This window comes from Drosophila subobscura, chromosome E (assembly GCF_008121235.1).
Source record: "Drosophila subobscura isolate 14011-0131.10 chromosome E, UCBerk_Dsub_1.0, whole genome shotgun sequence".
NCBI classification, from domain to species: domain Eukaryota; kingdom Metazoa; phylum Arthropoda; class Insecta; order Diptera; family Drosophilidae; genus Drosophila; species Drosophila subobscura.
Window position 1 is genome coordinate 16,360,073 of NC_048531.1, and position 26,474 is coordinate 16,386,546.

Sequence of the window (26,474 nt, forward strand, 5' to 3'; positions counted from 1 at the left end):
CGTTGTTGGAAGCTTTCACTGTACTTTTTCCTTAATTGCAGATGGCCCAAAGGCGCTCTCAATACGAGAACTCTCTCTCAAAAGCCGCACAAAAAATCACACACAAACACACAAAAAAGGGTTTCCGCCGCGCCATGGGAATGCGGCCTCAAATGAAATGGTACGGGAACGGCCTTATAAAAGGCAGGGGACTCGGGGGGAAGGCCTGGCTGTTCGTTGGGTGCGGATTGACTTTGGGCTTCCATCATAAACAAGCTGTCCCCCATTGAAGTGATGAAGTTTGGGTTTTGCTTTTGACTGCGGATCAGGATGAGGCGGCAGTGGCGGAGGCGGTGGAGGCTTTTGTTGCGAGGCGTGGCTTCGTTTTTGGGGCATTCCGCTTTTTGTGCTATTATTAAAATGTTTGCCCCTTTGTCTGTTTCATCTCTCACTCCCCACCATTCGGCTGTTTGTGTGTGTTCTGTCTCTGGCTGCCTTTATTTTTTAAATTCAGTTTAAATTCTCCGTTCATGCTGAGCAAACATGCTTTATGTCTTCTTCTGCTCGTGTGTTTGTGTACAGCAAGCACATACACACACAAATCTGTGTGTAACTGTGCGCCTGTGTGTGAGTGTGTACGCATTACGCGTATTTTAGGCAAACAAAATCTAGCTGTGAGCTTTTCCTACCCATTTTTTATATACGTATGCTCAACTCTCGACTCTAGGGAAATTTTTTGGTTCCAGTTCCCGGTTTCTTTTTTTGCTTTTTTATCTTTTTTTTTTTTGAGGCTTCCTTTGATTATGTGTTCGCCTCGGTGCGATGTTTGCTCTGTGCTCCCCGTTATGGATTATGTGGCCATGGGGAGAGATGATTCTCTGTCGACTCCCGCCAGCGAATGCTCACTTCCCACTGCTCTGCGGCTCTTCGGGTGGGGGGTCGCAAATGGCCGCCTGGGACCGCAATGATCTCGCTCCGCCGAGAGCCCATCCTCAAGTGCAAATACCTATAATTAAAAAATAAATTTCCGCCATTCTCGAAATGCCGGCAGCCCCAAGACATTCAAAGATATTCAAACACTTTGGAGCATTTTCGACAAGTCAGCAAAGGCAAGTGGGGAAAAGTCCTCACGGCGACATCTCGGAATGTGTATTGTCAGGTGGGTTGGCAGCCCCCAGCTGAGTCCCCTGCCCCATCCCTGTGGACCATAAAACGCAATAATAACGCACATGAAGCATATTTTACACATGTCTTTGTCGCATTTATCACAATCAGCATGGGGCCGCAGCAGAGGCTGAGGCTGCTGAAGTCGACACCTACCCCTGGAAACGAGCTACGCGCTGCTCTCCTGGCTCCAACTCCTGCTGCTCACCCTGCTCCTCCTCCGTCTAGTCCTCCTCCTTCTAACTGAAAAATACTTAAGCAAACACGTCGCATTTTGTGAACTTTTATTACATTTTTTGCCCAGCTACCCAAATGCTGCTCTTGCCAATTGTTTGTCCCATCCGCTCTCCAGGCACTCCCGGCCTCCGCACTCCTCACTCCTCGTCTCTCCTCTTATTCTGTTCGCGTAATGTGCAAAAGTTTTAATAACTTGGCCTCTCCGTCTCTCTCTCTGTGTTCATGCACAGGTGAATAATAAACATGTTGACAGTCATAATGTCTTTGGAGGGTTAACTGAAGCTGGCTTGGCGGGGTCCGGGCTGGAACACATGTTGACATGTCACCCGAAATGATATGCCCAAATGTGCGGGCCGGGCCGGGCCGTGCCGGAGGGGCATTGTCATGTCAATAATCGAATGGCTTCTGCGTAATCACAATCATAGTTAATGAATTTAGGCTTGAATGACCTCAGAATTGTTTATGCTTCTCAGATTGAGTGACTTGTGTGACAGGAGCACAAAAGAGTGGACTGTGGGAGCAGATTAGAAGTGACTTTTGGATTGTTCTAGCTGCGAGAAGCTGGACAAAGAGTGTCAGCTTTTGTGTGTCCTTTCCTTGAGTTAAATAAATTTTACAATATTTCCATGCCAATCTTTCCTAATTCCAGCAGAGTGCGAAATGTGTATGCATATTGACACGTCTGCCAATGCCTAAAGAATGTTCTTGTGCATTAAATTTCTCATTTTTCAGCATTGATTGACGTTATCAATTCCTCTTAACACTTTTACTAAGACGCTGCCTACTCTCTGACTCCTTTCTAACTCCTGTTGGACTCCGCTCCCTCCCTTGCTCGCTGCACATTTCCATAGAGAGAAATGGCTGAGAAATCAATTGCATTCAATAGGCACGCACCGCACCACAGCACACTACACCCTAGAGACACTCACGTGCAGTGGGAAAGTGCTCATACGCAACGTGTTACAGCTTTAGCAATGGCCCAACGCCGACAAACGCAATTTTCACTTGCACTCTGCCTGCAACACAACAGAACAGATGAATCTCTGCTAGAGCCATGTATATCTGTGGCAATTTCTATGTCTACGTCCATGTCTGTGCGAGTGCCGTGTGTATGGGTGGCATGGATGTGGATATTGCCATGCAGTGGGAGATTGATTAGTTCCGTTGCCTGGGGGAGGCAGGCCTCCTGGGGAGAAAGAATACAAAGAGACAGAGTCTCTCTCTTCTGTGCCTGTTTGGCCCCCGTGTGCGCATGGTGAAAGCACTTGGAACGCGTAAAGCAATTAACACGCAATTACCATTTCCACTTTGCCATGTCACAGTGTTGACATTTCACACGATTCGCGCTCGCTCTCACTCTCTCTCTCTCTTCCTCTCTTTGAATGTGTGTCGTCTCCTGCCATGTGTGTTCGTGTCTCTATCGGTGTCGCTTCTGCCTGTGTGTCTGGGTAATTGGCAATGTGGCTGCACGGGAAAAACGTTGCGGCCACGTTGTCGCAGCAATACAACAAAACAAACACAACCCGAAACCCAAAAAAAAAGAGAAATAGTATGGTGAGAAAAACGCTTTTGGTTGTAGCTATATGTCAAACTGAACAGATAACAAATGACAGAACACTTCCTCCTCCCACTCCTCCTACTCGAAAGCCAAAGAGTGTTGGTCAAATGATTTCCTGGCACTACTCTCTTCTCCCCCCCTCCGATTGCCCTGGCTGTTGTTTTTGTTGTCCAATGTGAAATCACTCAAATTGTCACTTGCCTCAATAATTAACATTAATGTGTGCAGAGTCAGAGGAGTCTACACATAAATAAGTTAAACAAAAGGCGAATCGCATCGTCGACATTTGCTGGCAGCTGCTGGCAGTAACAGCAGAATGGATATACACGAGGGAGCAGAGGGAGAGGCAGCGAGAGAGAGAGAGAGAGAGATCATCAACGTGTTTGCTTTTTAATTAATTTGTTTACTCGCAGCCAAATCGAGGCATAATTAACTTAAACGTCTCTCCGACTGTCGTGGCAATTAAAGGCAAAACTTTTGCCTCCGAGCAATCCATGGAAGTGTGTCCCGAATCCCCTGACATTGAAGTCGAACAAAGTTTCACCTGATCGGCAGCCATGCTCTGTGCCATGCACTGGCTCAACGCTATAAATTTTGATTCTCTTGTACCCTGTAACACATGATAAAGGGAAGATGTGCCTCATGTGTAAGGATGCCAAATAAATCATTACAACAGAGCGAAATGTATCGGGAAAAATCCACTTTACACCATGAGAAAACATTCACATATGACAGACAGACAGTCTCCTTCTATAAACCAGAAAACTATGTTTAGTGGCGTCTCTAATCATGCTTCCCTTTCTGCACGCGGGTATCTGTACCGTCGATATCCATGATCTGGCATAACTTTGTTTCTGGTCTACGTTTATCAGCCATACTTCTGGCAGGCCATAAAAAAGCGTAAAGTTTTGTTGACCATAAAACATCGGGGAGAAAGTTGTGTGTGTGCCACTCCGCCTCCAGGAGCTGGTGCTGTCGGAGACAAGGCTTTAATGGAAGTAAAGGTAACTGAAATGCCATAGCAAAGATATGGTTCATCTGGCTGTAATTTGTGCCTCTAGTTTTGTTAATTTTATTGCTCCCCTTGGTCTTGCTCTTGCTTCGCCTCTCTGTGGGGTGTTGTGACCATTAAATTTTGACATATGCTGCAGATAGCAGGAAGGTAGAACTCACTCTCCTTCTCCCCCTCTCTCTCTCTCTCTGTCTCGCTCTCTCTCTCGCTCTCTGTCAGTTTTTGGACTGCAATTTACGAGCTTTTTGGCTTTTTTGCCCATTTTACATTTGGTAAAACAAACACGTTTCCATTAAAAAGTCTGCGTTTGATGGCCAGACAAGAAATTTTGTGGTATGGTGATGTGAGATGAAGAGTACAAAGAAGGCGTTTGCCTTTCAATAGGCGTGGCAGTGTGCCAGCGCCACTTCAAGGTTAGAAACTTGTGTCTGAGAATTTTCCCCAAATTAAAGTTGAAACGGTGGCCAAGGAGCGGCGCGGGTGGCAGCTTTCGAGGAGGGATGAAAAGCACTTTTTGCATTTTTGATATGCTGTCAACGTGTGCAATGTTCTTTCATCTCACTCGCACTCTGGATTTACCCTCTCTCTCTCTTGCACCCACTCTCCCCCTTTTTCAGTCTCTTTTGCTTTGAGCTTGTCGCCCGCTCGAAAATTGATGATGAAAAATGCAGTGCACACAAATAGGAATAGGAATTGCGGCTGTCGTTGGCACCCCGTCCCTGAGCAGGCGACAGGGCCACGCCACGCCACGTGACCCATGCCAGCCCACCCCACAAGCTGCCACAAGATGTGCTGCCTGTGAAGGTGTGTGTGTGGGTGAGGGGGCAGGCAATGATACAGGCAATTACCTGTTGGCTACAATTAGACTTGGATTCGTAATCACCCCCATCGTGTATCTGTGACAGAGTTCCCTCTGCTTCCCCTGTAATTAGGCAAATCAATTACACACACACACACACACACACACTTACAAATACAATACACGCACACTAGCAGATAACTAATTGGGCTTTTGGCAGTGGCTTTTGCCTCTGCGTTTAGCGCTGACCTTGGGCCAGGCTGCAGATGAAGTTAAAGGAACTTTGGGCAGCCGAAAGAATTCTTTAAAGCGCGCCCTGAAAAGTAGGCAACACTTAAAATTATGCATGAGAAATTCACACACATACCAATGCAAGTTTCTTGGCAACACACAGCGCGCTCTGCGGATGTGGGAGCGAGTTAGCCAAGACTTTGGACAAGTTTAAACCGTATTGGAATCTCGTTTTGCAGAGCTTTCTCTTGGCCATGTTTTCCTTTTTTGGTTGTTTTGGCACGAGTCGAACCTGAATTTGTGTTCTCAGCTTGCATTCGCTTGTGTGTGTGTTTGCATTTCTGAAGTTTATATGCATCCAGGAGGATGCTCCGGTTTAAGGCAATCTCCGCATATTTCTCCGAAACTGAAACAAAGTGGCCAAACGTTGGTCTCTGCACTCGATGAGTTTACCCAGAAAGATGAGATTCTATCTGAGATTTCCACTTGAAGTTCACTTGGAACTCCACACTGAAGCAGCTCCAATATACACGCTCTCCCCCCCTTTGACTTCTCTTGTTTTTGTGTTGCGGGCAACAAGATTTCACTTTAACTGGAAAATTAGACGAAATTGGAAAATTGAATATTGTAGCTGGGCAAACCCGTAGACCCGTCGCTTACAGTCCGAGTTAGAGTCAAAGTCAAATTGAAAGCTCAAGTGGAAGTGGAAGCCAAGGCAGAAGCTGAAAAAGAATGGGCGTTGCGGATTGGAAAATTTAATTTGCAACGGCCGAGGAAGTTTCCACAGAAACGAGCGAACAAAAAAATAAAATACGGAAAGGAACAAAAAAAATTGAAGCAAAATCAACTGACAAATCTCCACACAATACGACGACATTGTCATCCAGGGCATTGCTTACGGCCCGATCCCCTTGCTCCTGCCCCCCCTCTCTGCCGCTCTGTCCGTCTATGTCTGGGTTTCTGGCTTAAGGGAAAACCGCCTTGGCTTATTTCTTGAGGTTTTTTTAGCATTCCTCCTTATGGGAGGGTTTGGTTTTCTGGGGGTGCGGTTTTAAAGGCTCGCTCGTCGCTGTCTTGGTTTGGTTCTGGCCATCTTGCCGCTGCTCCTTTTGTTCTGGCATTCGTTCTCATTTGGCCAATTTTTTCATGGTTACTGCTGCTGCTGCTGCTGCTGCCGTGGCTAAACCAAATTTCAATTATTTTGTTTGTTGCCATTTTCATTACGTTTCGCTTTCATAGTTGCCCGTTGCCCGTCGCCTGTCAGCGTGTAACAAAGCGAAAAGCGAAAACTTCAAGAAGCAGAAAAAGAGGACAAAAAAATGGAAAATTGCTTATATACCGAAACACACACACTGGAGCACACACACAGAAGAGTGTGTGAGAGAGAGAGAGAGTTCACAATGTGGAGCGGCCATTGTCCGCAGCCAGAGAACCCTTGCGGCTGCCTCGGGGGCCAGGGCCAGGCCCTCTTCCTATTTTGTCGACATTTTGTGGCTTTGTTTCGCGCTCTTCTGTGGCAGGCGACTCTTTAAACGACATTAAACTGTTCTAGTGGCATAATGAACTGAGTGCTGCTGGGTGCTGCTACTTGCTGCAGGGAGACCGACCAGCAACAGAAGCCGAAACAGCAGCAGCAGCAGCAGCAGGACCATCGATGCGTGCAGCTTGTGTGCTTTTGATGTGTGTGTGTGTGTGTGTGTGTGTGTGTGTGTGTGTGAGTTTGCCTGTGTCAGCGTCCTGGCCGAGTTCCATGTCCTGCCCCGGCAGCCTGCCTGCTGTCAACTGCAGCCTTTTGTGTACATTTTGCTGGCTCTCTTTGTTGCCTCCGTTGTGCGTTCTATTTCCATTTCGCTTTCTGCTGTTTTTCTGTAGCCACTCTCACCCACACATACTACCGATCCCCCCTGCCGATCCCAAGTCATTGAGGGCTTTGCTTAAAATTCCAGACGACACTCAGTGAAGTTGTTTTGTTTCGCTGGAAATTGAAACTTGATTATGTACTCACAGATAGATCTCTCTCTCTCTCTCTCTCTCTCTCTGTCAGTCGACTGGTCAAAGCTCCTTGACGGGACAAGTTCACGCCCCGCCCCGCACCGCGGATCCGACCGTGTCCTGCTCGCTCTTTCGCCCCATTGCGCTTTGTTGCAGTGTAAATATTTTTCTTATCCGCGCTTAGACACCAGCTGACACGCAAACGCCCCGGCCCTGTCCCTGCTCCTGACTGCCTGACTGCTTGACTGCCTGCCAGAAAACAAATAAGTCGCAGCTTTGATAAACTAAGCTACACGAATATATTTACCCAAATCCAATCAGCCGTAGGACCCTCTTTAAAGTCAGCATGGAAATGTGCTGCGAAAGTTGGACAGGATAGGGCCCCCAACATCCTCAAAGATACGGTGGAAACTCTCTCCCCTTTCCACAGGGGCAGATATTTCCCAGAATTGTATTTTTCAGCTTATTTAAGCTTTTCCAGCGAAATTGTAAGCCGTAAGAGAACTACATATGTATATGTTCTCCAATAGAAAAGTGTGTAATATTTTAAGAAAACCTGAAATATTCAGTTTTTATAATTTGTGCAACTTGAGACCCGTTTCGGCGTTTCAATGTGCAACCCCTCCAATAAACCTGCCACTTCTCACAGTGCTCACATGTCACAATAGTTTGGATTTGCCTAAATATTTTCAATGTATTTCCCTAAGCTTTTTCCTTTGTGCAGCTCCACAAGAATGGCTGACAGACAAATCTTTTCAGGAAAGGATATCAGCTGGAATTTCATGTTGTTGGCACAGCTTGTAAATTCACGCTCCAATGTCAGGCTTCAGTTGTTCAGTATCTTCTGCCACTGCCACTGCCACTGGCATTGCCATTCCGCTGACAGCTGCCTCTCAAATGCAAAATATTATCGTACATTTGCTGGTTATTCTTTTACCCCTTTTGCCACACTGACTTTTGTTTTGCTGCATTCGAATGCGAATAAAAGGGAGCTTGGCCAAAACGTTTGTGCATGAAATGTGTTTTTAATGAAGCCTTTAACCAGTCAGCTGGCCCGGCTAATAAAGAGTGGTTGCCCGCACGTACCCTCCCAGCAGTCAGTCGTCAACTGGTCGTCGTCAGGTCGTCAAGCGGCCGTCAGCACAGTCCCACTCCCACTCCCAGTCCCAGTCCCACTCCCAGCTCTGGCTTTGTTCTGTTTCGGTTGCCATAGCCCTTTCAGCCCCGTCCAGGACCCAGCAGTGAGAGCTCGCTTTTTATGGCTTTTCGCCGTTTGCTTTTCCCTTTTCAATAAATCGCAAATGGAGAGAATGTGTCCCCGCCGCGGCAGACGCGGCAAACGAGCGGGCTTCTAAGAAGTAGAAGCCCTGACGGCCAAAGTTTATGCAAAGTAGCTTTTAATATGTTTATGACTAAACATTTTTCGCCTGTTCCTGTTCCTGCTGCTGCTGCTCCTCGTGCTGCTGCTCCTGCTGCTGCTCGTGCTGCATGAGGTTAATGTCTGCTCTTCATCTGACTTCCTCCTGCCCGGCTGTCAGTCGGTGTGTCGCTGCCCTTTATTACACACAATTTTTTAATAATTTTTCCCTTTTTAAAGGCAGAAATATAAAACTTTACTGCTGCCGGAGCACATTTCGCTGGCTTGGCGCAGCCATTTGAGCCATTTGATTGTAATTTATTTCGCTGAAGTGGCTCCCAAAAATTTGAATGGAGCACCAGCGAAAATTAAATGTTAATGGAGCCGTCGGACGGGTGGGAGACACAACTAAGAGTGGAGGAGATACCACTGAGAGTACGAGCAAAATTATCTTCTACGCCTACAACTGTTGACAATTCCATTACTTTAGTGGTGGGTTCTGTTTTGGCTCTTTCAAGAAATTAATTAGTATTTAAGCAGCTTAAAAGTTTCTCAGGGGCCAGTGCCAATTTTAATATTTAACATTTTGGGCCTGCGGCCAGTGGTCTGGAGCCTTGCCTCTGATCTGGAAATGTCATCTTTGCAGCGATGGCTTAGCCATGGATTTGAGCAAAGAACCAGAACCTAGGCGTATACGTAGTGTCCCGTTGGTCAATCACACAGCTCGTGGCATGAGAGCCTTTGATGGTTGCAGGGGATTAATGCAGCTCAACCAGCGCCTGACTGACTGACTGACTGCCCGATGGTTGGAGGGACGGAGGGACAAACGGACAGCTCGTAAAACTCGGCTCGTTGCGGCATCTGTTGGGGCAATAAAAATATTTAAACCCTAAATTATGCGCAGTGAGGCCCAGAAACAGACCCAGGCCCAGGGGCCTGTGCATTAGATTTGCGACCCGAAACCAGCGGAACTTTTCAAACATTGTTCGCATATTATGTTCTTGGGTAAAGTGGAACCACGAGAGATGCGTAGGGCGACGCGTATACGTGCCACATTGCCACATTGCCACTTGATGTTGAGCGAAACACCTCGGGCATGTGTGCGTCGTTTGGCTTTGGCTTTGGCTCGGGTTTGCGCTAAGTTTTCGGTTTCAGTGTCAGAATAGGATCTGCCGCCCACTCCACTGGGCTTTATGGGGGGCTCACTACTTTGAGCAACGTTAATCTTATTTGCCACGGGACGAGCCGTTGGGGGGGGAAAGTAACAAATGTCGCCCAGAAGAACTTAGCGCCCGAGGCGCATATTTTGTCTACTAAAAGCATGCCGGGGATTTGCCCATCTCCATTTCCATCGCATCCAATAAAAATGCTGTGGACAGAGCCAGAGTCGGAGCCCAAACGCAATTCCAAGCCCAAGTCCTAGCCAGAATCAGAACCAGAACCAGAGCCAGAGCCAGAGCCGGAGACACAGCTCGGATCATGTGTGCGTGTGTACGAGTGTGTACGAGTGTGTGTGGGCCAAGTTTTGGTGCGTGGATTGAATGCAAAACTCGAAAGTTAAATATTGCACGCATGGCAGGCAGGGCGGAGCATCCGCCGGAGCAGGCAGGCAGCAGGCAGGAGGCGGCAACCTTCCGTACTTTCTGTTGGCAGTCTCTTAAATTTAATTAAAGAGACAGCCCCAGCAAATGCGATTACATCACAGAAAACTTTCAACTTTCAGCCATAGATGGGAATGGGAATGGGAAAGGCGGCGACAACTGCCAAAACTGATTCGCAGTTCAGCTTGAAGGATTATCAGGAGCAAGCAGGAGAGACTAGAGCTGCCTTCATCCATCCATCCATCCTAGTTCGAATCAGTGCCTGCAGCTGTCACTGGCTCACATAAATCTCAACATTCTCATGTTCTACCAGCTAAAGCAGGCATGTCAGAAGCCGCTATCTCACCTGACTGGCGGCTGGGAGCTTGGAAGGCTCCGTGAAAACATATCTTTGCATACTTGATGGCGCATAATGGCGCAAAAAATTGTTTGCATGCAAAAAATACAAAAAAAATGATTTGCATTTACATAATTCTTGACTTTTCCCCATGTCGGAACGCATTTTTCGTGATCAAAATTCTCTCAGACACGACACAAGCTTGTTGCTTGTGCAATTTAATGGAAAAATTTCGTGGAATGAATTATGCCGCCCGCTCGCTCGCTGCTGCTGCTGCTGCTGCTGCTGCTGCCAATCAAATATGCATGGAAAATTATTTTAAAAACCAAATTAAAATCCATACACACGTCCAGAACATGAATGGATTTACAACTAAGCCACAACGGAAACCATAAAACCAACTAATTAGCCGAATATCTTGTGCGGAAAACTCACCAATTTTTCTTTTTGTGTTGCGGATTTTTGTTGTCTCTTGGTTTTGTGTTTATTGTTACGTTTTCCACAACACATGGAAAAATTTTGATATCAATTAAATGGTTTTTGGGTGAAAACTAAATGCCGCCAAAAAAACGTTGGAACGCCGCTCGGTTCTGGCATTACCCGCGCTGGCAATGGAGCAGCAGGCTCAATGTTTGTCCGAATTACACACACACATGATCGCACACACACCGCACACACCTCACACCTGACAGCTTACACTCATGGGCACACACGCACAGATGCACAACTACTGAGTCTCTGGTGGAGCACGCGAGTCGGGTCTACGGGTCTACTGGGTGTCTCTGATCCGGGAGCACGTCCTTGCGCGCACTGTTCCATCGACAAACTGATGATAAACGAAAACTGTTTATCAGCACCAAGCGTTGGCCAGGCCAGAAGCTCGCTGCCGACAGCACCGCCAGCATCAGCGTCGACAGCGTCTACGTCATAGATGGGAGCAGCGGCAGCGGCAGAATGGCACGAAGTCCTCTTCGTCGGCTCTTGGCCAACACGAAGCGCCAACGTCGACGTCAGCTCTTTAAGGTTGCTGCTCTCTTGGCCCTGTGTAGAGTTTCGCTCTTGCTAGTCGGCCAAAGAGAAAGTCCTTCTCCGGGCAATCTTATCAGTTGTTGGGATAGGCTCAATGGCCACTGACAGGCCTCTTGACCAGCCCAAAATGTTTCTTGGGCTTTCACCGTTGACCCACTGCTATTGTGCAAGCCGGAAAGCGGATGTCCAGTGATGTTTTCTATGCAAAATTATATTCCCTGCATCCGTACACGAAATTTCTTTCTCGAATATTTACTTCTATGGCAGCGTCTTTGGGGGGTCTGTCAAATGTGTTAACAATAAACCAGGAAAAATGCATTACAAAGCAAGTCAACAACAATTTGTCAAAGGCAGCAAAGAGGCAAAAGGCAGAATGCCATAAATAAAACGCATAAATCAAAATGCAGTTGGATATTTATATGAGAAAACAGCGGCAGAGAAGACAAAACAAGAGAGGCGGCTCAGGGGTTGCTTAGGCAAGGCTTTCAACAAGCCAATCCTGTTGCTAGGTAACTATTTGATCTCTGCATAATAATACTTCTTTTAAAATATACATTTCAACTTCATTTTCGGTGATTTTATATTTGGCTCCCCCTCCGAGTGTCTAATTGATTTCATTGCCAGACAGACGCTTACGGGACACGCCACCTGCTCGCTGCCTTCGCTCCAGCTTCCCTCTGCACCTTGAGCTAATGGATCATAACTAATTCATAATAGCTGCACAGTTCTCACAGTTCTGTTGCTCTTCCATCACTCCAGTTTCATTCGAAATGCGAATAAGCCAAAAAAGGAAAGAAAACAAAGAAATAGTTCACAATATTTGGTGGGAGCGTTCTTGAAAATTCGGAAATTCGGGCCATGCACCATGCTGCATGTTGATTTATCAATTATGACAACTGTCAGAGTCAGCAGGAAAAAAGATAGAACAAAAAGCAACAGCTAAAACATAAATGTTCAGTATACAAAATCTATCGTTGCCTCACATTTCGTTCCCCCACTTTTCATTGGCTATTAAAAGAGCTTTGACGGGAGCTGCATGTGACGAGGGGCAGCAGAGGGAGAGAGACAGCGTAGAGTGAAGAGCGGCAGGAAGAAAATGATGGAAGTTGACCATTTAAAATATGCATAATCACCTGTCCCCGCAGTGGGTGCAGGGAACCCCGAGCAAAGAGCAAGTTGGTGGGAAATTTAATTTGTTGTAATTTGCTGCACTGTCCGAGGAAAAAAGGAAAAGGATGAGAAGAATATGGCAAAGACGGAGACGAACAGCAGGTGGCAAGGCGAGGCGAGGCGTGGCGAGGGGCTCTGAGGAGCACTGAGCAGACTGGCATCTTCATGAAAGATAAATTAAAATGCACTTAGCGAGCGCCAAAATAGGGGCGAAAAAAACGGTGAGAAAGTTACGAGCCAAGACCCGGTCCTGTCGGAAGTCCACACAAACTGATGTGCGGTCACAGCCAAGAAAGAGGAGAAGGAGGAGGAGGAGGGGAGCCAAGGTGGAGAAGCTTCAAGTTGAGTGAGAGAGTGCTGCCAGTGGCAGAGTAGGTTACGTGGCAGCTTAAGCATTTTCAAGGCAACGAACCACTTGACATAATTCTTTATTGAGTTTATCAACACTTGATGTCGGCAAAAAGGTGGTTTTATAACCACCAGCGGCACCCACGATCCACGGCCAGATTACATACATTCAGAAACAGGAGCAAGGAGCAGGAGCAGCTCCATCTGCATGAGTTCAAAGACGCTCCGATGAAAACTCATTACGTGTGAGAAGTTAACAAGCTGAGGCCAAGTGTTAAGTTCTCATTGTGTGAATTATTAATAATAATCATCATCTACAATAAACAATGAAACATTCTAAGCCAGGGACACAGACAGACTCGCTGCTTATCTCTAGCTTGAAGACAACTTTACTTTACTTTATTCCCATTTAAATGTCCTGCCTTTGTGGCAGCTTGTTGTTGTTTGTGCTGCTGCTCAAATCTGATTCTGGGCAAAGGACTGCGACTGCGACTGGGACTGGGACTGGGAGTTGGTTGTTGTGGCGTGGGTGAGGTAAGCCAGTCATTGGCATTATTGTCGTCGTTCTGTTAGTTGTTCATGGTACAGTAAATAATGCTTTGGACTCGATTCCGGCTCTCCCTCTCGCTGATAATCTTTGTTTATGCATGCAAATCGTGAGGGTTTTCCTCAATGGAGCTTGTTAGGGATATGGATATCCACATGGGCACATTACGTTTGATTCCTTGTATCTGCATTTGGTTATGCTCGATGGAGATTATTCTTTGCATACATTCGGCTATTTATGGGCACTCGCTTCCCCTAGCTTGTAATTGCTCGGAGAAAATTCAATTTTCACACAGACCACGAGTCTGTTCTGGCTGGCACTTAGACACTTCTGAAGTTCTGTGGTCACGTAGGAGCAGCAGGAGCTGGCTTTTGCATTTGTATTAATCCGTAGACTTGGCATTTACCATAATTGTTGTCCCACTCCGGGAAAGGGGCTCATCCAGAGGGTCTCATCCTGAGATAAATCAGGAGAAATCATTTGCATGCCAGCGCAATGTGTCGATGGTGTGCTGGAGGAGGTGTTGGCTCTAAAAGCTCTCCATGTCCGCATGTTAATTGCATGGCATCGAGGGGGAGGGGCAATGAAAGGGTAAATGACAGACCAGACCCGCAGCAACATCTTTCAATTTCGCCTTTTACAATGTGATTTATATGCCAACAGCTTTTTGTTCACCAATTTGTAGTTGTTTCGAGGCTTCAGTTGTTGTTTCTCTGTGTGAGTTTTTCTGTGTGTGGCTGGCTGCTTGTGTTTCAAGTGTAAGGCAGCAAATTGTTGTTGCTGCTCGCTTGTTTTTTAGGTTTTTGTATTCTTGTTTTGTTTGTCATGCATGCATGATGGCACGCTGGTATTTGTTCGCCCTGGCAGTGCCACATCTCTGCTGCTCCTCCTCTCTTCCTGTGTGTGTGTGCATGCAAATGACTTGCCAGCTGACAACAGCAACAAGCAAAATTGCTGACCATGTTAGGGAGTGTATCTTTGTACAGCTATGTAGATTCGCAATGTGCGTGTGTGTGTGTGTGTGTGTGTATCGAGCCAAACCAGAAATTTGCACATAAAGTATCTCTGACAGCAAAGTTTTCACTTGTAAAACTTGCACACCACATGGAGGCATTCTCAGGCGAATCATTTCCCCTCTCCCTCTCCCACTACCCTCTCCCTCTCCCACTCCCACTCCCTCCCCTCTATCATTGTCTTTTGCGGTTCTAGTTGAAATAAATTTGACTCTGGCAACGAGTAAACAAAAAGAGAAAAAGCAAAATTGCAATGACTCAATTATGTGCCACACTCAGACGCAGGCTCACGCATTGATACGGGTCTCTGCCCCTTCAAAGCAACACTTTAAATGGACTTTGTATTGTACTGTCTGTCCAGCACTTCAACCATGAATTTAATGACTTCTTGAAGCCAACAAATCCTCACCCTCCAACCCTGCGACTCTTTCTTTGCTGACTCAACAGTTCAATTGAATTTGCTGCTGTGGCAGCGAGTTTGCTGCTTGCCTGCCTTTATGCTTTTTGACTATGACATCTAGATTACAACTTTGGCAACAACTTGTGGCAGGCATAATTACAAGCTGCCAAATGACAACCATAACGTTAAACCAACAACAACAATGACAGCGTGGCAGGACGGACTCAGTGACTGACTGACTTGACTGGCAATCTCCTGGCAACGTCTCGTCTCCGTCTTTGTTGTCCTCAAAATGAAGTCATAAATTTTAAAAGGAAAGAGAGATTAACAGAAGTGCTCTCGGTCTCGGTCTCGGTCCAAGTGTCTCTCTCGTCTCTCGCCGCGACTTGAATTGCTGCCACAGAATGTGTTTATTTATATTGCCCGAATTTAAAGCAATTATTGAGACGCCTCTGGGGAAACTTCCTGCGAAACTATGGCAAAAGTTAATGCACTTGCAATGCTTGCAGGACCTTGGCGCAAAAGAATGAATGCGCTCTGCCCCCAATAGATGTCACGAGCATTTATTATTTACACTTGTAAATAAATATATACTGTTCTGCTGGTGCTAATGTGTGGGAAGGGGAGGGAGAGGTAAGAAGGAGGGTCACTTGCCCCAGAGAGTGGCACATACATTCCCATTTACACTCCACTTAACACCCCAGGGGATAGATGCAGCAGCAGCAGCAGCAGCTACGCAATTTTCCGAATGCTGTGTTGCACTTTTCTGCTGTCACACACACGCACACCCGCACACACACACACAGATTATGTACATACTTATGTACGTAGCGTGGCAAAGCGAAATTTGTATTTATGTTGATGGCCAAGCCACCCCATGACACCCGCTCTGACGTTTGGTTTGTCTTTCAATGCTCTTTCGACTTTCAACTACATTATGTGCCCCATTTAGTGTCCATGTATGGGTGTGTGTGTGTGTGTGTTGTGTTTGTGTGTGTAACACACGCACTGTGAACGCCAAGTGGCAATTTACATTAGTTTTATTGTGTATGAAAATAGCAGTATTTAGCATTGACAGCAGTCGCAGATGGAAGCAAAGCTTTTGCCTCTCGGTTATACTCGGATGTACATACATATGTACATATAAGTATGTATACATTCTTATGTACATATGTACAAATCTATAGTTGTGTGTCTTTTGTTAGATTTGCTGCCTCATGTGGCTGCACTGCTGTCGAACTCGCTGGCATATCAATATCACCTTGGCAACGTGGCCCTAAACCCAATGGGACACTTCCCCGCTAGACAAGAGCAAAAGCAAATCGATTCTCTTAATGAAACGGAGAGCAAGGATAACTTCAAGGAAATGCAGAACATTCAGTGTGCAAGAGAAGTGTAATAGTTGTGCGAAAGAAACAATTGCCAATCCACATGATAATGGCATTCCTGAAGGTTTCTCGCACCCTCCACACACTCGTCCTCGAGTTCAATGGGGCAGTCTGCAAGTTGCAACGATAAGCTGATGTGCCACGTGCCACTTCATGCGAAACTTGTTGCCTTGGCATATCCATATGTAAGTTATTTAAATTTGTAAACGATAAGCCGCTGCTCCCATTAAAATTATAATTATTCTTAATTTATAACTTGAATGCGTAGGTTGATTTTATTTTAGATTTGTATACCTTTTCCTACACTAATTCTTCCTACAAAAATCTAATCTGAGTTCATTGTTTGGCATTTAAAGTTTTGACCCAAACTACAGCAAAACAAACGGATAAATATTTCAACAATAAAGTGACACTGACTAAACCTAAACCTAAATGTAAGCTCCAAAAACACCCAGAAAATACCTAAAACCCCGAAAATACCTAACGACTTTGAATGTAAACCGAAATCTTTAGCTACCTATAAACCTAATATGCTACCTTGATCTAGAAACCTATTTGGCGTGGCACTGGTCGACAGAGACAACCTCCTCGTCGACTATTTCGCCATTGCGATTCTCATGCTGCTCATGGTGGACGGGACAGCTGAAGATTATTTCGTTCTCCTTGCGGTTGGGTCCATCAGCGGGCTTGGTCTCGAACAGTTTCTTGAGTTCGTCCATCAGGTAGACATTGCGTCGCTTGTTGTCCTTGTCCTGGGTATCTGTCTCGAGCTGCGAAGTATCACCCCCAGCAGGTTCGATAACTACTTGCTCGTTCTGCAGCGCCGTGTCCACGGCACCATTGAGGAATTGAACCAGTGGCGATATATTGCAGCTGTGGTGCATCTCAATGGCTGGCTGCATCATGTGGAATCTTGGGGAAGGGACGTTATCTGGGGCGTGCAAGCGCTCAACTTCGGCCATATTCTGGTGCTCCATTCCCGTTTCATGGTCGAGTTTCTGCTGCATTTTGAAGTATTGGTTTCGAGCTTGCTCGAACTCTTTCATCTCCTGTTGGCGATCCGGCCAAATCTTCCAGTAACCGAAAGGCGACCAGTTGCGCTGAGCCATTGGGGCCTCGTCATCCATCTGCGACAAGCGGCGCTCGGCGCTCTGCAACTGGGACGGTAAATCTGCGGCTAGTCGCTGCTCGGTTACGGCTGAGTCAGTTACAGTTTCAGTTTCAGTGTCTGTCGCTGTGTCTGTTGTCGTGGTGACTGTAGGGGCTTCTATGACGCCACTTTTATCATTGTCCTGGGCATCCCCTTGGCGAGTGGTGGATGTGACCACAGCTGGAGCACTGACTGTGTTGGCAACTGTTGCCATAGCTCTGGCAGTTTCGGCAGCTGTGCCACCGCTGCCTGCTTGAGTTACCCCCATGGTAGCTTGACCCAAGCACGATTCTGCATTTGCAGAAGGGGCAGGGACATTCGCTTCGCGCTTCGTGCGCAGACCCTCGACCATAGAAGATTGCATTATCATCATCATCATCATCACGGCACCTAAGGCCAGGCACCACCATTTGATTTGGTTAAAACGAGAACAGAGAGTTAGGGTACTTACAGCAGAAGATATGCCAGATCTTGAACGTAGACATCATCGATTCGTTTGTTAGTGATTAAAGGCAGAACTGCAAACGAAAAGGTAACCAAAAATTAGTAAATAAATTTCCACAATAAACTTTCTCCCTTAAAATACTCGAAAAAAACTTCCAATTACATTCTTAAATTGTTAAATTTTAGTCTCAGCTCAACTCACTTTTAGTTATTCGACTGGGAACTGGGAACTATATGTGCTCGGCACAAAGTTGGAACTGGGAATGATTCCGAACTATTTCCTGCCTCGTAGCAGCGTTTTTGACAGGCATCTGGGGAACCGGGAAACGGTTCCTAGGACCCAGAAAACGACAAAAAAAATAGAAAACGATTTTCAAAATTTCTTTCTTTTTTTCCCGTTGCCAATGAAATGTTCCACATGCGGAGTAGAACGCTATTCGAGGGCGACCTTTTCAAGAGCTGCAAATGGCAGCAAACATAAAAAATCCGCAACAAAAAAGTTTGGTTTTCGTGTGCCGCAAACAAAAAGCAAACCGTGGAAAAAAGTGTAGCTTATAAATTTCCAATCAATTTTTCGTGCCAAGCGCAAACGCACACAAACGCAGCGACGGACACGGATACAAATACGAGGCCAGGCCAGGCCCGGACTCATGTGTGGGGCTGGGGTAGTCATGTGTGTGTTTGTGTGGCAGCCTCTCTGTGTGAGTGTAGCTATTACTTGATTAATAAATATTAGCAGCTCATATCTCAAAATTGGAAAATTCCCAGCGAAGCGTAAAAATGCAAACACAAAAACGGAAATGCGATACATTTGCGAAATGGCTGAAGCATTTTCCAAACACTCTCGCAAAAACGCCTAATACTTACCCCCCAATACTCTTTCTAATTTGCATACCCTACGAACCTTCGAATGCCTACAAGCTGCTGGCATGCTTTAGCATGGATGTGTGGGAGTGATGCCGCCTGCTGCGAGTGTTTCTGATAAGATTTGAACACCTTTTGCATGTGGAATTAGACATTTGCACTCCTTTACAGTTTCCCTCCCAAGACTTCCCATGTAATGGGTATCCCCATAGTCTATATTCCTGCCAATGACCCTGATATTTGTGCCGTTTTTTCCTTGTGCCTGTGACGCCTTCGGCTCGAGGCATTAATAATGTAAAGTGCGTGCGTCAAATGTAAATTCCTTGCTGCCAGCTCACGCGATTTCATAAACTTGCGACATTTTCAGCAAACAATTCTTTAGCCCCCATCCCCCTGCAACGTGTTCAGTGTGTGTGTGTGTGTGTTAGGGAGGGGGGTGCTGCCATGCTTCAAGACGTCTTAAAGCTCAGGTGTATGCAGGGGCGGTGGGCGAGGGCACTTTTGCTTATCAGCTTAAATGTAAATGCCAAGCAATTGCAGTGGGGTTTAGCTTCGGGCGGGGGAAGGGTCAGCTGTAGCGGCAGGGGTACCAGTCTCGTCTCTGCTGGGCAACTAACATGCTATGTGCTCTGCTCTGCTCTGCGGCTGCTGATGTTGCATGGGGGATTTGCGCATTTCAACTCGATCTCGCCCCCAGTCTGATTTCTTGGCCATTTCTTTTTCGTTTTTTTTGCGCCGAGAGTTGATTTTTCGAGTGTATTGAATATAAGTCGATTTTCCCCTTACTGGATTTGCTGGTTCGACAAGGGGCTTAAATATTTAATACACGAACACGTACATCCCTTTTTGCATACGCCAAGAAGCTGTCTGTGTCCGTGTCTGTGGCGGAGTCTTGGTCTTAGTCTGTGTCTGCCCCAAGATTACTCGTATTGGGAGGGAGTGCCTGCCCACGCCTCAACTCCTTCAGCTGCCTTTGATGTATGCCCAGCCATGGGCTTGGGTCTGAGGCTCTGTCTTGGCTTATTAGGTCCAACCCATATCCACAGTGCAGCGGCTGTGTGTGGGGATTTGCATGCATGCAGACGAAGTGGAATTGGCTCGGAGAAACATATGAACAGTGGGTTAAGTTTGGGGCTGCTGGACTTTGATGTAGAAGTCAAGACTAACCCACTTGTTGCGAACACTTAATCAATGTTTCGATTCGATTTGTTGGCATTTCAAGGGAAGTCTAACGGGGGAAACGCCTTTCGTTGGAAACTTTCATTAGTTGCCTCGTTAATAAGTATTCCAATTGTTGACACACAACAAGTGGCGGAGAGGCAGGGACGGCAGAAAGGCGGGGACTAGCTCCTGGGAGTCGTCGTCTCTGGCTTAACCTGTGTATAAAGGAATTTAATTAATAACGTCCTTCGTCCTTTCAGCGTGTGCAGCGCGGCGGAAACTTAATTAAATGCGCAAGTGGCAAGTGGCAAATGACAAGTGGTGCTGTGCTGCAGGAGGAGCAAAAGGAGGCACGACAAGTCACGGCCAGGCACGACACAACACGACACGACACGAGGCAGTGGCAAGTAAACTACTGTGGCAACATCAGGTGATTCAGCATCCAATACGAGTATTACTTATACGAATACGCAACCCCTCCCTCCGGATAGTTGTAAAAAAGGACCAAAACTGTTGGCCTGCTGCTGCTGCTGTTTCGCGTTTTACGGCTCCTGTTAATAGTGAAAAATGTGGCAAACAAAAGGGAAAAATGATTGCCGACGCTTAGACAAAACCAGATGGCAATTCTAGTACGAGTGCCGGGGCAGGGGGCAGGGGGTGTGGGCCGTACACTGCGCCTGTGGCAGCCATAAAACAACGAGTTGTGGTTCAGCGACTTTAACGGGTTGCCATCTTTACGAGTGTAGTGGTTTATAACCTGTAACTGGGGGCAAAGTTTATTAAGTTTATGCAAAGTGCATCAAATATGCGAAAATTGCAAAAGGTCGGACGGGGGGCGGCTGGCGGCTGTCGTGTGGATTATTGGCATTGACAGTCAGTCTTTCAGGGATGACAAGTACACGACCAGCTGTAGGATGATCATTTTTGTGAACTTTATGCGTGTGTTCAACGATAAAACAGTGGTTTTAATTTTCAATTATTTTCATTATGGCTGTCGCAAGTCAATCACCAATTTTGAGCATATTTTTGCGCAAAGTTGTGACTGAAAGTGGCACTAGGGAACTTCCAGTTATTTTTTTATCAAGCAACTACGGGACAGCAAAAGTACAGTCATCAGCTTTGGTTCTCCAGTACATTCATAATATTGGTTTCGAGCTCACACCTTTGCCGATTGTCCTCAAGTGGCAAATAACATTTCAAATCCATTTGTGCATTCATTCGCCCTTCTATATCGGTCAGCTTCCATGCCGCTGAACTTCCTCTAAATGTTTCTTTTTGTGTTGAATGCTTCGCTTTTTTGCCATGCATCTGCATATGTATGTACATATGTATCTATAAGTAGGTACATACTTATATGTATGTACGTTGCAGTACTTCCCCCTTTGCAGTCAAACAAAGAGGCATTAAATCCGACATGCATTTCGGACAGTTTTCTCGCTCCATTCCCTACGTTTGACACAAGACTATCGAAAAGAGTGACGCCCCCCGTCTGTGTCCATGCTGGAATTTTAAATCAATTTTAGTCGAACGCCTTTTGCCTGCCATTGATTTATGGCCACGTCAAAAGGAAACATATACTCGGCTACTCGTGCAGCTGGAAATGAGAGCAGCAGCAGCAGCAGCAGCAGCAGCAGCAGAGCAAGCACAACTTTTGCCGAATTATATTTCGATTCTGAAGTGAAAATGAACAGAGCCATACACAGTTCAGGTTACACGACAGCGAGTGGGGGGAGCTGGGCCAAAAAGATGTTAAAAACTTTTTGACAATTGACTTAAGAACTTTCTTTAAGTTGCCAGAAATTGACTGCCTTTTGTATACAAATAGGTCGAAATACGCCAGAAAACACTGAGAGCCGTACATGCACACACACACACACACACATGACTGTGCGGGGGTGTTGGATATGGCAAATGGTGCCGCGCTGCCATGAAGCGGAAGTAAGCACATAAAACGGAAATGAAAATTCAATTATTTCGTTACGATTGCTCAACTTTTGTTGTTGTTGTTTTTTGGCAGTATGTGCGCGTGTGTGTGTGTGTGTGTGTGTGTGGGTTGGCCAGAAAAAGTTTAAAATTAAGTTAACGTGCAACTCGCTCCGTGGGTCTGCAGGGCATGCAAGTTTGGCTCGGTTTGGCCAAATTCAATTTGAGATTTTTCTCCCGTTTTATTTTGTGTGACATATGGCCAGCTGTGGCAGCGTGACCGTGAGTGTCGCGTATTTAAATCCGATTTTGCACAGTCTCTTTACGCACAATTAGCCCAAAATGCAGCTTGTCCCATCGATTCGCCCTGGGGGCCCGTGCCTCTGCTGGTCCGCTGCACCGAGCACTCCCTGCCACAGTGAAGCACATGATGGTGAGCAAAGTGGTTGCCTTTTATGGCCTGATGGTTGCCCTTGTCTGCCTAACGACAATCCTCACCCATCGCCAATTGGCGGTGCAGCTGTTCGAGTTGCGCTGGACGCTGTCGGTGCACTCGCTCTCCGTGCTGGACACGTACCACCAGTGGGTGGATCTTCGGGACTTTGCCGGTCATGTGCTGATTATCGTAAACATCGCCTCCCAGTGTGGTTTGACGAGGCAACAGTATGCGGGCCTGGGCCTGCTGCTGGAGCGCTACTGGTGGCGTGGCCTGCGTATCCTCAACTTTCCCTGCAACCAGTTTGGCCAGCAGATGCCCGAGTCGGACGGGCAGCAAATGGTGGACCATCTGCGACAGGTGGAGGCCAGGATTGGTCATGTCTTTGCCAAGGTCGAGGTGAATGGACCCGAGGCCGCACCGCTGTACAAATTGCTCACCCGAAACCGCAGCCATATGCGTAGCGGCGAGATCGAGTGGAATTTTGTCAAGTTTCTGGTGGATGGACGAGGTCAGGTCTATGGTCGCTATGGGGCTACGGAAGAGCCATCTGTTCTGGGCAGTGACATTGAGCTGCTGCTCGGTAAAGGGTCCCAATAAATTTCACCGAAAACTGACACTGTCGTGCGTTATCAATGGGGATTACTGCTGCTGCTGTTACTCTCACATCATCCTGATGCTGTCGCTGTCGCTGTCGCTGATGTGCACTGCACATGCCAAGCGATTTTTTGTGTGTGTGTTTTTTTGTGTGACGTACTTCCTTCCACCACCCCACCTGGCCTTGCCTGTCACCATTCCGTTTTGACTTCTGTCAGCTACGAATGCCCGAATGGCAGGCAGGCAAGGGAGTCGTGGCGCTGGCAGTGGCGGTGTCAGTGCGTGCGGGATGACCTTTTGCTTTGCTGCGCTTGTCACTTCGCTTTATCAAATTGCAACTGCACGTTGCACGTTGAGCAATCCCCGTGCACTCCGCGGGTACACCAGCGAGGGGACACTTTAACCTCATGAAAGCCAATCGAAGGTCGACACTTTTTCGCGTAGATTTTTCGCTTATTTAAAAAGCATGGAAGAACCATTAGATAGCTTAAGAACGCTTGCGGCAGGGGGTTTCAGTGGGCTTACAGTACCGAGGCGAAGAAAAATCTCAATGATTGCAAAGATTTCTGCATTAAAAACTTCATAAGAAAATGTTTGCATACCAACAATCTTCGCAGAGGAATGCAACGTCTCCAGACATCGAGTGGAATTTTGCTAGCTCCGGTTTGCCACATTTGTGTTGCTTTTGCCAACCATCGTTTGCTCTGCCCCGCCACTGTGCTGCAGCATAAAAACGTGCCTCTGCCCTGCACATTTGCCACATGCTTATGCCTCTGTGTGCCTGAATAAGTGGGCTGTTGGCTTGTGGCATGTCCGTGTCCGTGTCCGTGACTCTGTCCGTGCCCGCCTGTATGTGTGCAGCGTTGACAGTAACCGAAATTGCCACAATTTGCGGCTGTGTACAATTTGGCCACGCATCAATCTGTGCGCATGTTAACCAAAAAACCATTACAAACAAGGCAGACAATATCATGATGGGGGAGAGCAGAGACCGAGCGGTTGTCAGAGAGCACTTCCGTTTCCGCTAACGCATATATTTCCCATCCTTTTTTTAGCGAGCTCTGTGAGCAGGATGTGAGTGACAAAGGGGGCGTAGTTTTTCCTCCAGTTGTGGAGTATCAGCTGTGGTAATTTTATTTGATGAGCGCATTACTTTGGCATTTTATGCGCTGGGCTGGGCTGGGCTGGGCTGGCATGGCGTATGCGTAATAACTTGTGAATAGCTTCCACCTCCCCCTAATAACCAGCCTCCTCCCCAGAGCACGCACCAATTTAATTTTTTAACACAAGTGTACCAGAGTCTCGTCCTTGCTGCCCTTCGAAAATGTACAGCGGGAAAAAAAGTTGGTTTGTTAGTTGGTTTGGCATTTGTTCGGTTGCCTGAGTTGAAACTTAATTAACATTTGATTGATAAAGGTTATGCGCACACACACATACACTCAGTATCTATCTATGTATGTGTGTGTGTGTTTGTTTGTGTGTGTAAGCGTGAGACTGCTCTGTCTGCATGCAAATGGAAAATTTTCAATGCCAGCGGCGCATTCGACAGTGATTATTTATGCGTGTGTTTGTGTGCGCCGTGTGTGTGTGTGTGTGTGTTCGTGCTCGAAATTTTAATTAGTATTATAAATTATTGCCAACGGTGTAGTAATTAAATCTGTATGTATGCGTGTGTGTGTGTGTGAGCGCGAATGTTTTTGGGTAACAACGAAGATAAAGGAGAAATTTTAGCCAATTAAACCATGCCTGACAGATACGTTCCCTTCATCCCCCTAATCACAGCGTTTCTCCACTCTTGAGTTGTCTGATCCTCTGCGTAAATATTTCGTTTAAATTTGCATACAAAGAAAAGCACACACAAATTTAGTGGCGTTTGGCTTTGATTTGCCATTGATTTGATTTGGCTAACGCCAATTGAATTTGGCGCTGTCCTTGGCTCAGCTGTGGCTAAGCAGCTTGGCTCCCTCTTGCCTCTTGCCTCCTCCCCTATCCCCCTATCCATTCTTCCATTTCGTGTTGGTTGCATATGTCTCTGCTTTTCTCCTTCTCTGTGTCTCGTGTGTTGAAAATTGCATTTTTCTTATCAATTTTGCTAGCCATTCAAATAGTAAATGGCAGATGGCAGAAAGCGTGCAAGAAGGATCTCACACAAAGGGCACACACACACACACACACACGCACACACAGGAAAAGTAAACCGAAACTGAATTCAATTTGTACTCGTATTGTGTGTGTGTCTGTGTGTGTTGCTGCATTCAAAGTGCTGCAAAATGAGCAAAAAAACTGAAAGGAAGAAAGACGCTTAAGCCACTGCCACTGCCAACTGGATGTGGGCTAAGCAAACTCAAGCCCCGAACTCAAAGCTCGATTTCAATCATCATTTGACTCACTCTATCATATTAAAAATTTATTGATATTCACCCAAAAGACCCATAAAATACTTCAACACATTTGCCCTGCCGGTGCACCGCGGTGGATCGACTGGAAGACAAGAAAAAGCAAGAGAAGAAAATCGAAACCATAAAAGAAAATTCAATAAATTGCTTGGCTCGACATAAAATAATGCTACATTATAGACTTTGGCCGCCGCCTGCCAGCGGGCCAAAGTAACCGCCAAATGTGGCCCTGGAGAGCAACCAGCGGCAAAAACGAGAAGAACAACGTGAAACAAACAAAAACATACGCACAAGTAAGTACTAGTAAATGTGGCTGAATGTCCTTGCAAAGGATACATTAGCTGTGTCAAACGAAAGAGCACATCAGAGCAGAAAATTCAGTATAGAATATTGGAAACACTTCTGCAGAGAACAAGCCACAGCAGCAGATGAACTGAGATCAGTTTTCTCTTCTTATTTACATTTTTGGAATGATTTTTTGAAAGTGTATGCCAACTTCCATATCCCACAGGCTGTTTCTTTTGTTCTTTATCTCTCTGCCACGGGTAATTCAAATTGTCGCCGACGAAACAATGACAATGCCGAACTCTGAGACAACTGCGAGTGGGGACTGCCGACTGCGACACGGACTCCTTTACGAATCGATTTCTATTTATGTTTTATGAGACGTAAAATGATTGAGCCAAACGGAAGGCGGCAATCCAAAAAATGCCAAATAAAAGCGGCTGGAGCGGGGTGTGGGTAGGTGCAAGTGGAAGTGGGCCCGAGACAGCTGCAAAAGTTTATCGCCAAGGCAGACCGCATTAAATGCGGGACACACGCACACATTTTGGGCACTTTTCGTATGTCCGCAACTTGGCGTCAGATAAAGGCGTATCCGTGGTCGTGGCCCCTGCGAATGTTGGGTAGGATATGTCCGATATCAGCGAAAGCATTGGGCCTGACGTTGATGGAGGAGAACTGGGTAGGAAAAGCGTGTAAATTACATCCTCAATTTTTTGTGTGTGTGTGTGTGTTTCCATTGTGTTTGGCGGGGTGGTCGCTCTCCCACTTCTTGTCTTTATGTCTTGAAAAGTTTTTGGCGTGTGTTGTTGTCACAACGGCCATCATCTTGGCTTGATGTGGTGTTAAGGATTCATTCTTCGTGTTTGTTGCACTTCGAATGATGAACTGACATCCCTCCTTCCCGCTTGCTCTCTCTGTGTGCGGCTGTGCGTGGGGCACGGCTTTAAGTTGCCTCGTTGTAGGCTTTGCCTTCGTTATGATTTATACTGGAGTGGCATTAAGCCTCGAAATCGTAATTGAAAATTCCGTTGCACTAATTAATCTTAATTAGTTAGT

At 46.5% G+C, this 26,474-nt stretch overlaps 3 protein-coding genes across 3 annotated transcripts in view; 1 reads left to right on the forward strand and 2 right to left on the reverse strand.

The window, feature by feature from the left end:
* Positions 1–17,832, reverse strand: part of LOC117890856 (5-hydroxytryptamine receptor 2A) — a 64,467-nt gene extending 46,635 nt beyond the window's left edge. The window contains exon 1 of the mRNA XM_034795942.1: positions 17,764–17,832. The gene's annotated coding sequence lies outside the window, so the exon portion shown is untranslated. The remainder of the gene's footprint in view (positions 1–17,763) is intronic.
* On the reverse strand, positions 16,714–17,580 carry LOC117889809. The gene has a single exon (XM_034794288.1). It carries the CDS (start codon positions 17,578–17,580, stop codon positions 16,714–16,716), a length of 867 nt encoding a protein of 288 aa, XP_034650179.1.
* Positions 17,833–22,110: 4,278 nt separating the features above from the next.
* Positions 22,111–22,751, forward strand: LOC117890378 (probable phospholipid hydroperoxide glutathione peroxidase). The gene has a single exon (XM_034795176.1). The coding sequence runs from the start codon at positions 22,132–22,134 to the stop codon at positions 22,738–22,740; it is 609 nt and encodes a 202-aa protein (XP_034651067.1). The 5' UTR covers positions 22,111–22,131; the 3' UTR covers positions 22,741–22,751.
* The last annotated feature ends 3,723 nt before the right edge of the window (positions 22,752–26,474 follow it).

Excerpts from the sequence above, each read along its gene's own strand:
- LOC117890378 (XM_034795176.1), top strand. The coding sequence starts at position 22,132 with ATGATGGTGAGCAAAGTGGTTGCCTTTTATGGCCTGATGGTTGCCCTT.
- LOC117889809 (XM_034794288.1), bottom strand. The coding sequence starts at position 17,580 with ATGGGGGTAACTCAAGCAGGCAGCGGTGGCACAGCTGCCGAAACTGCC.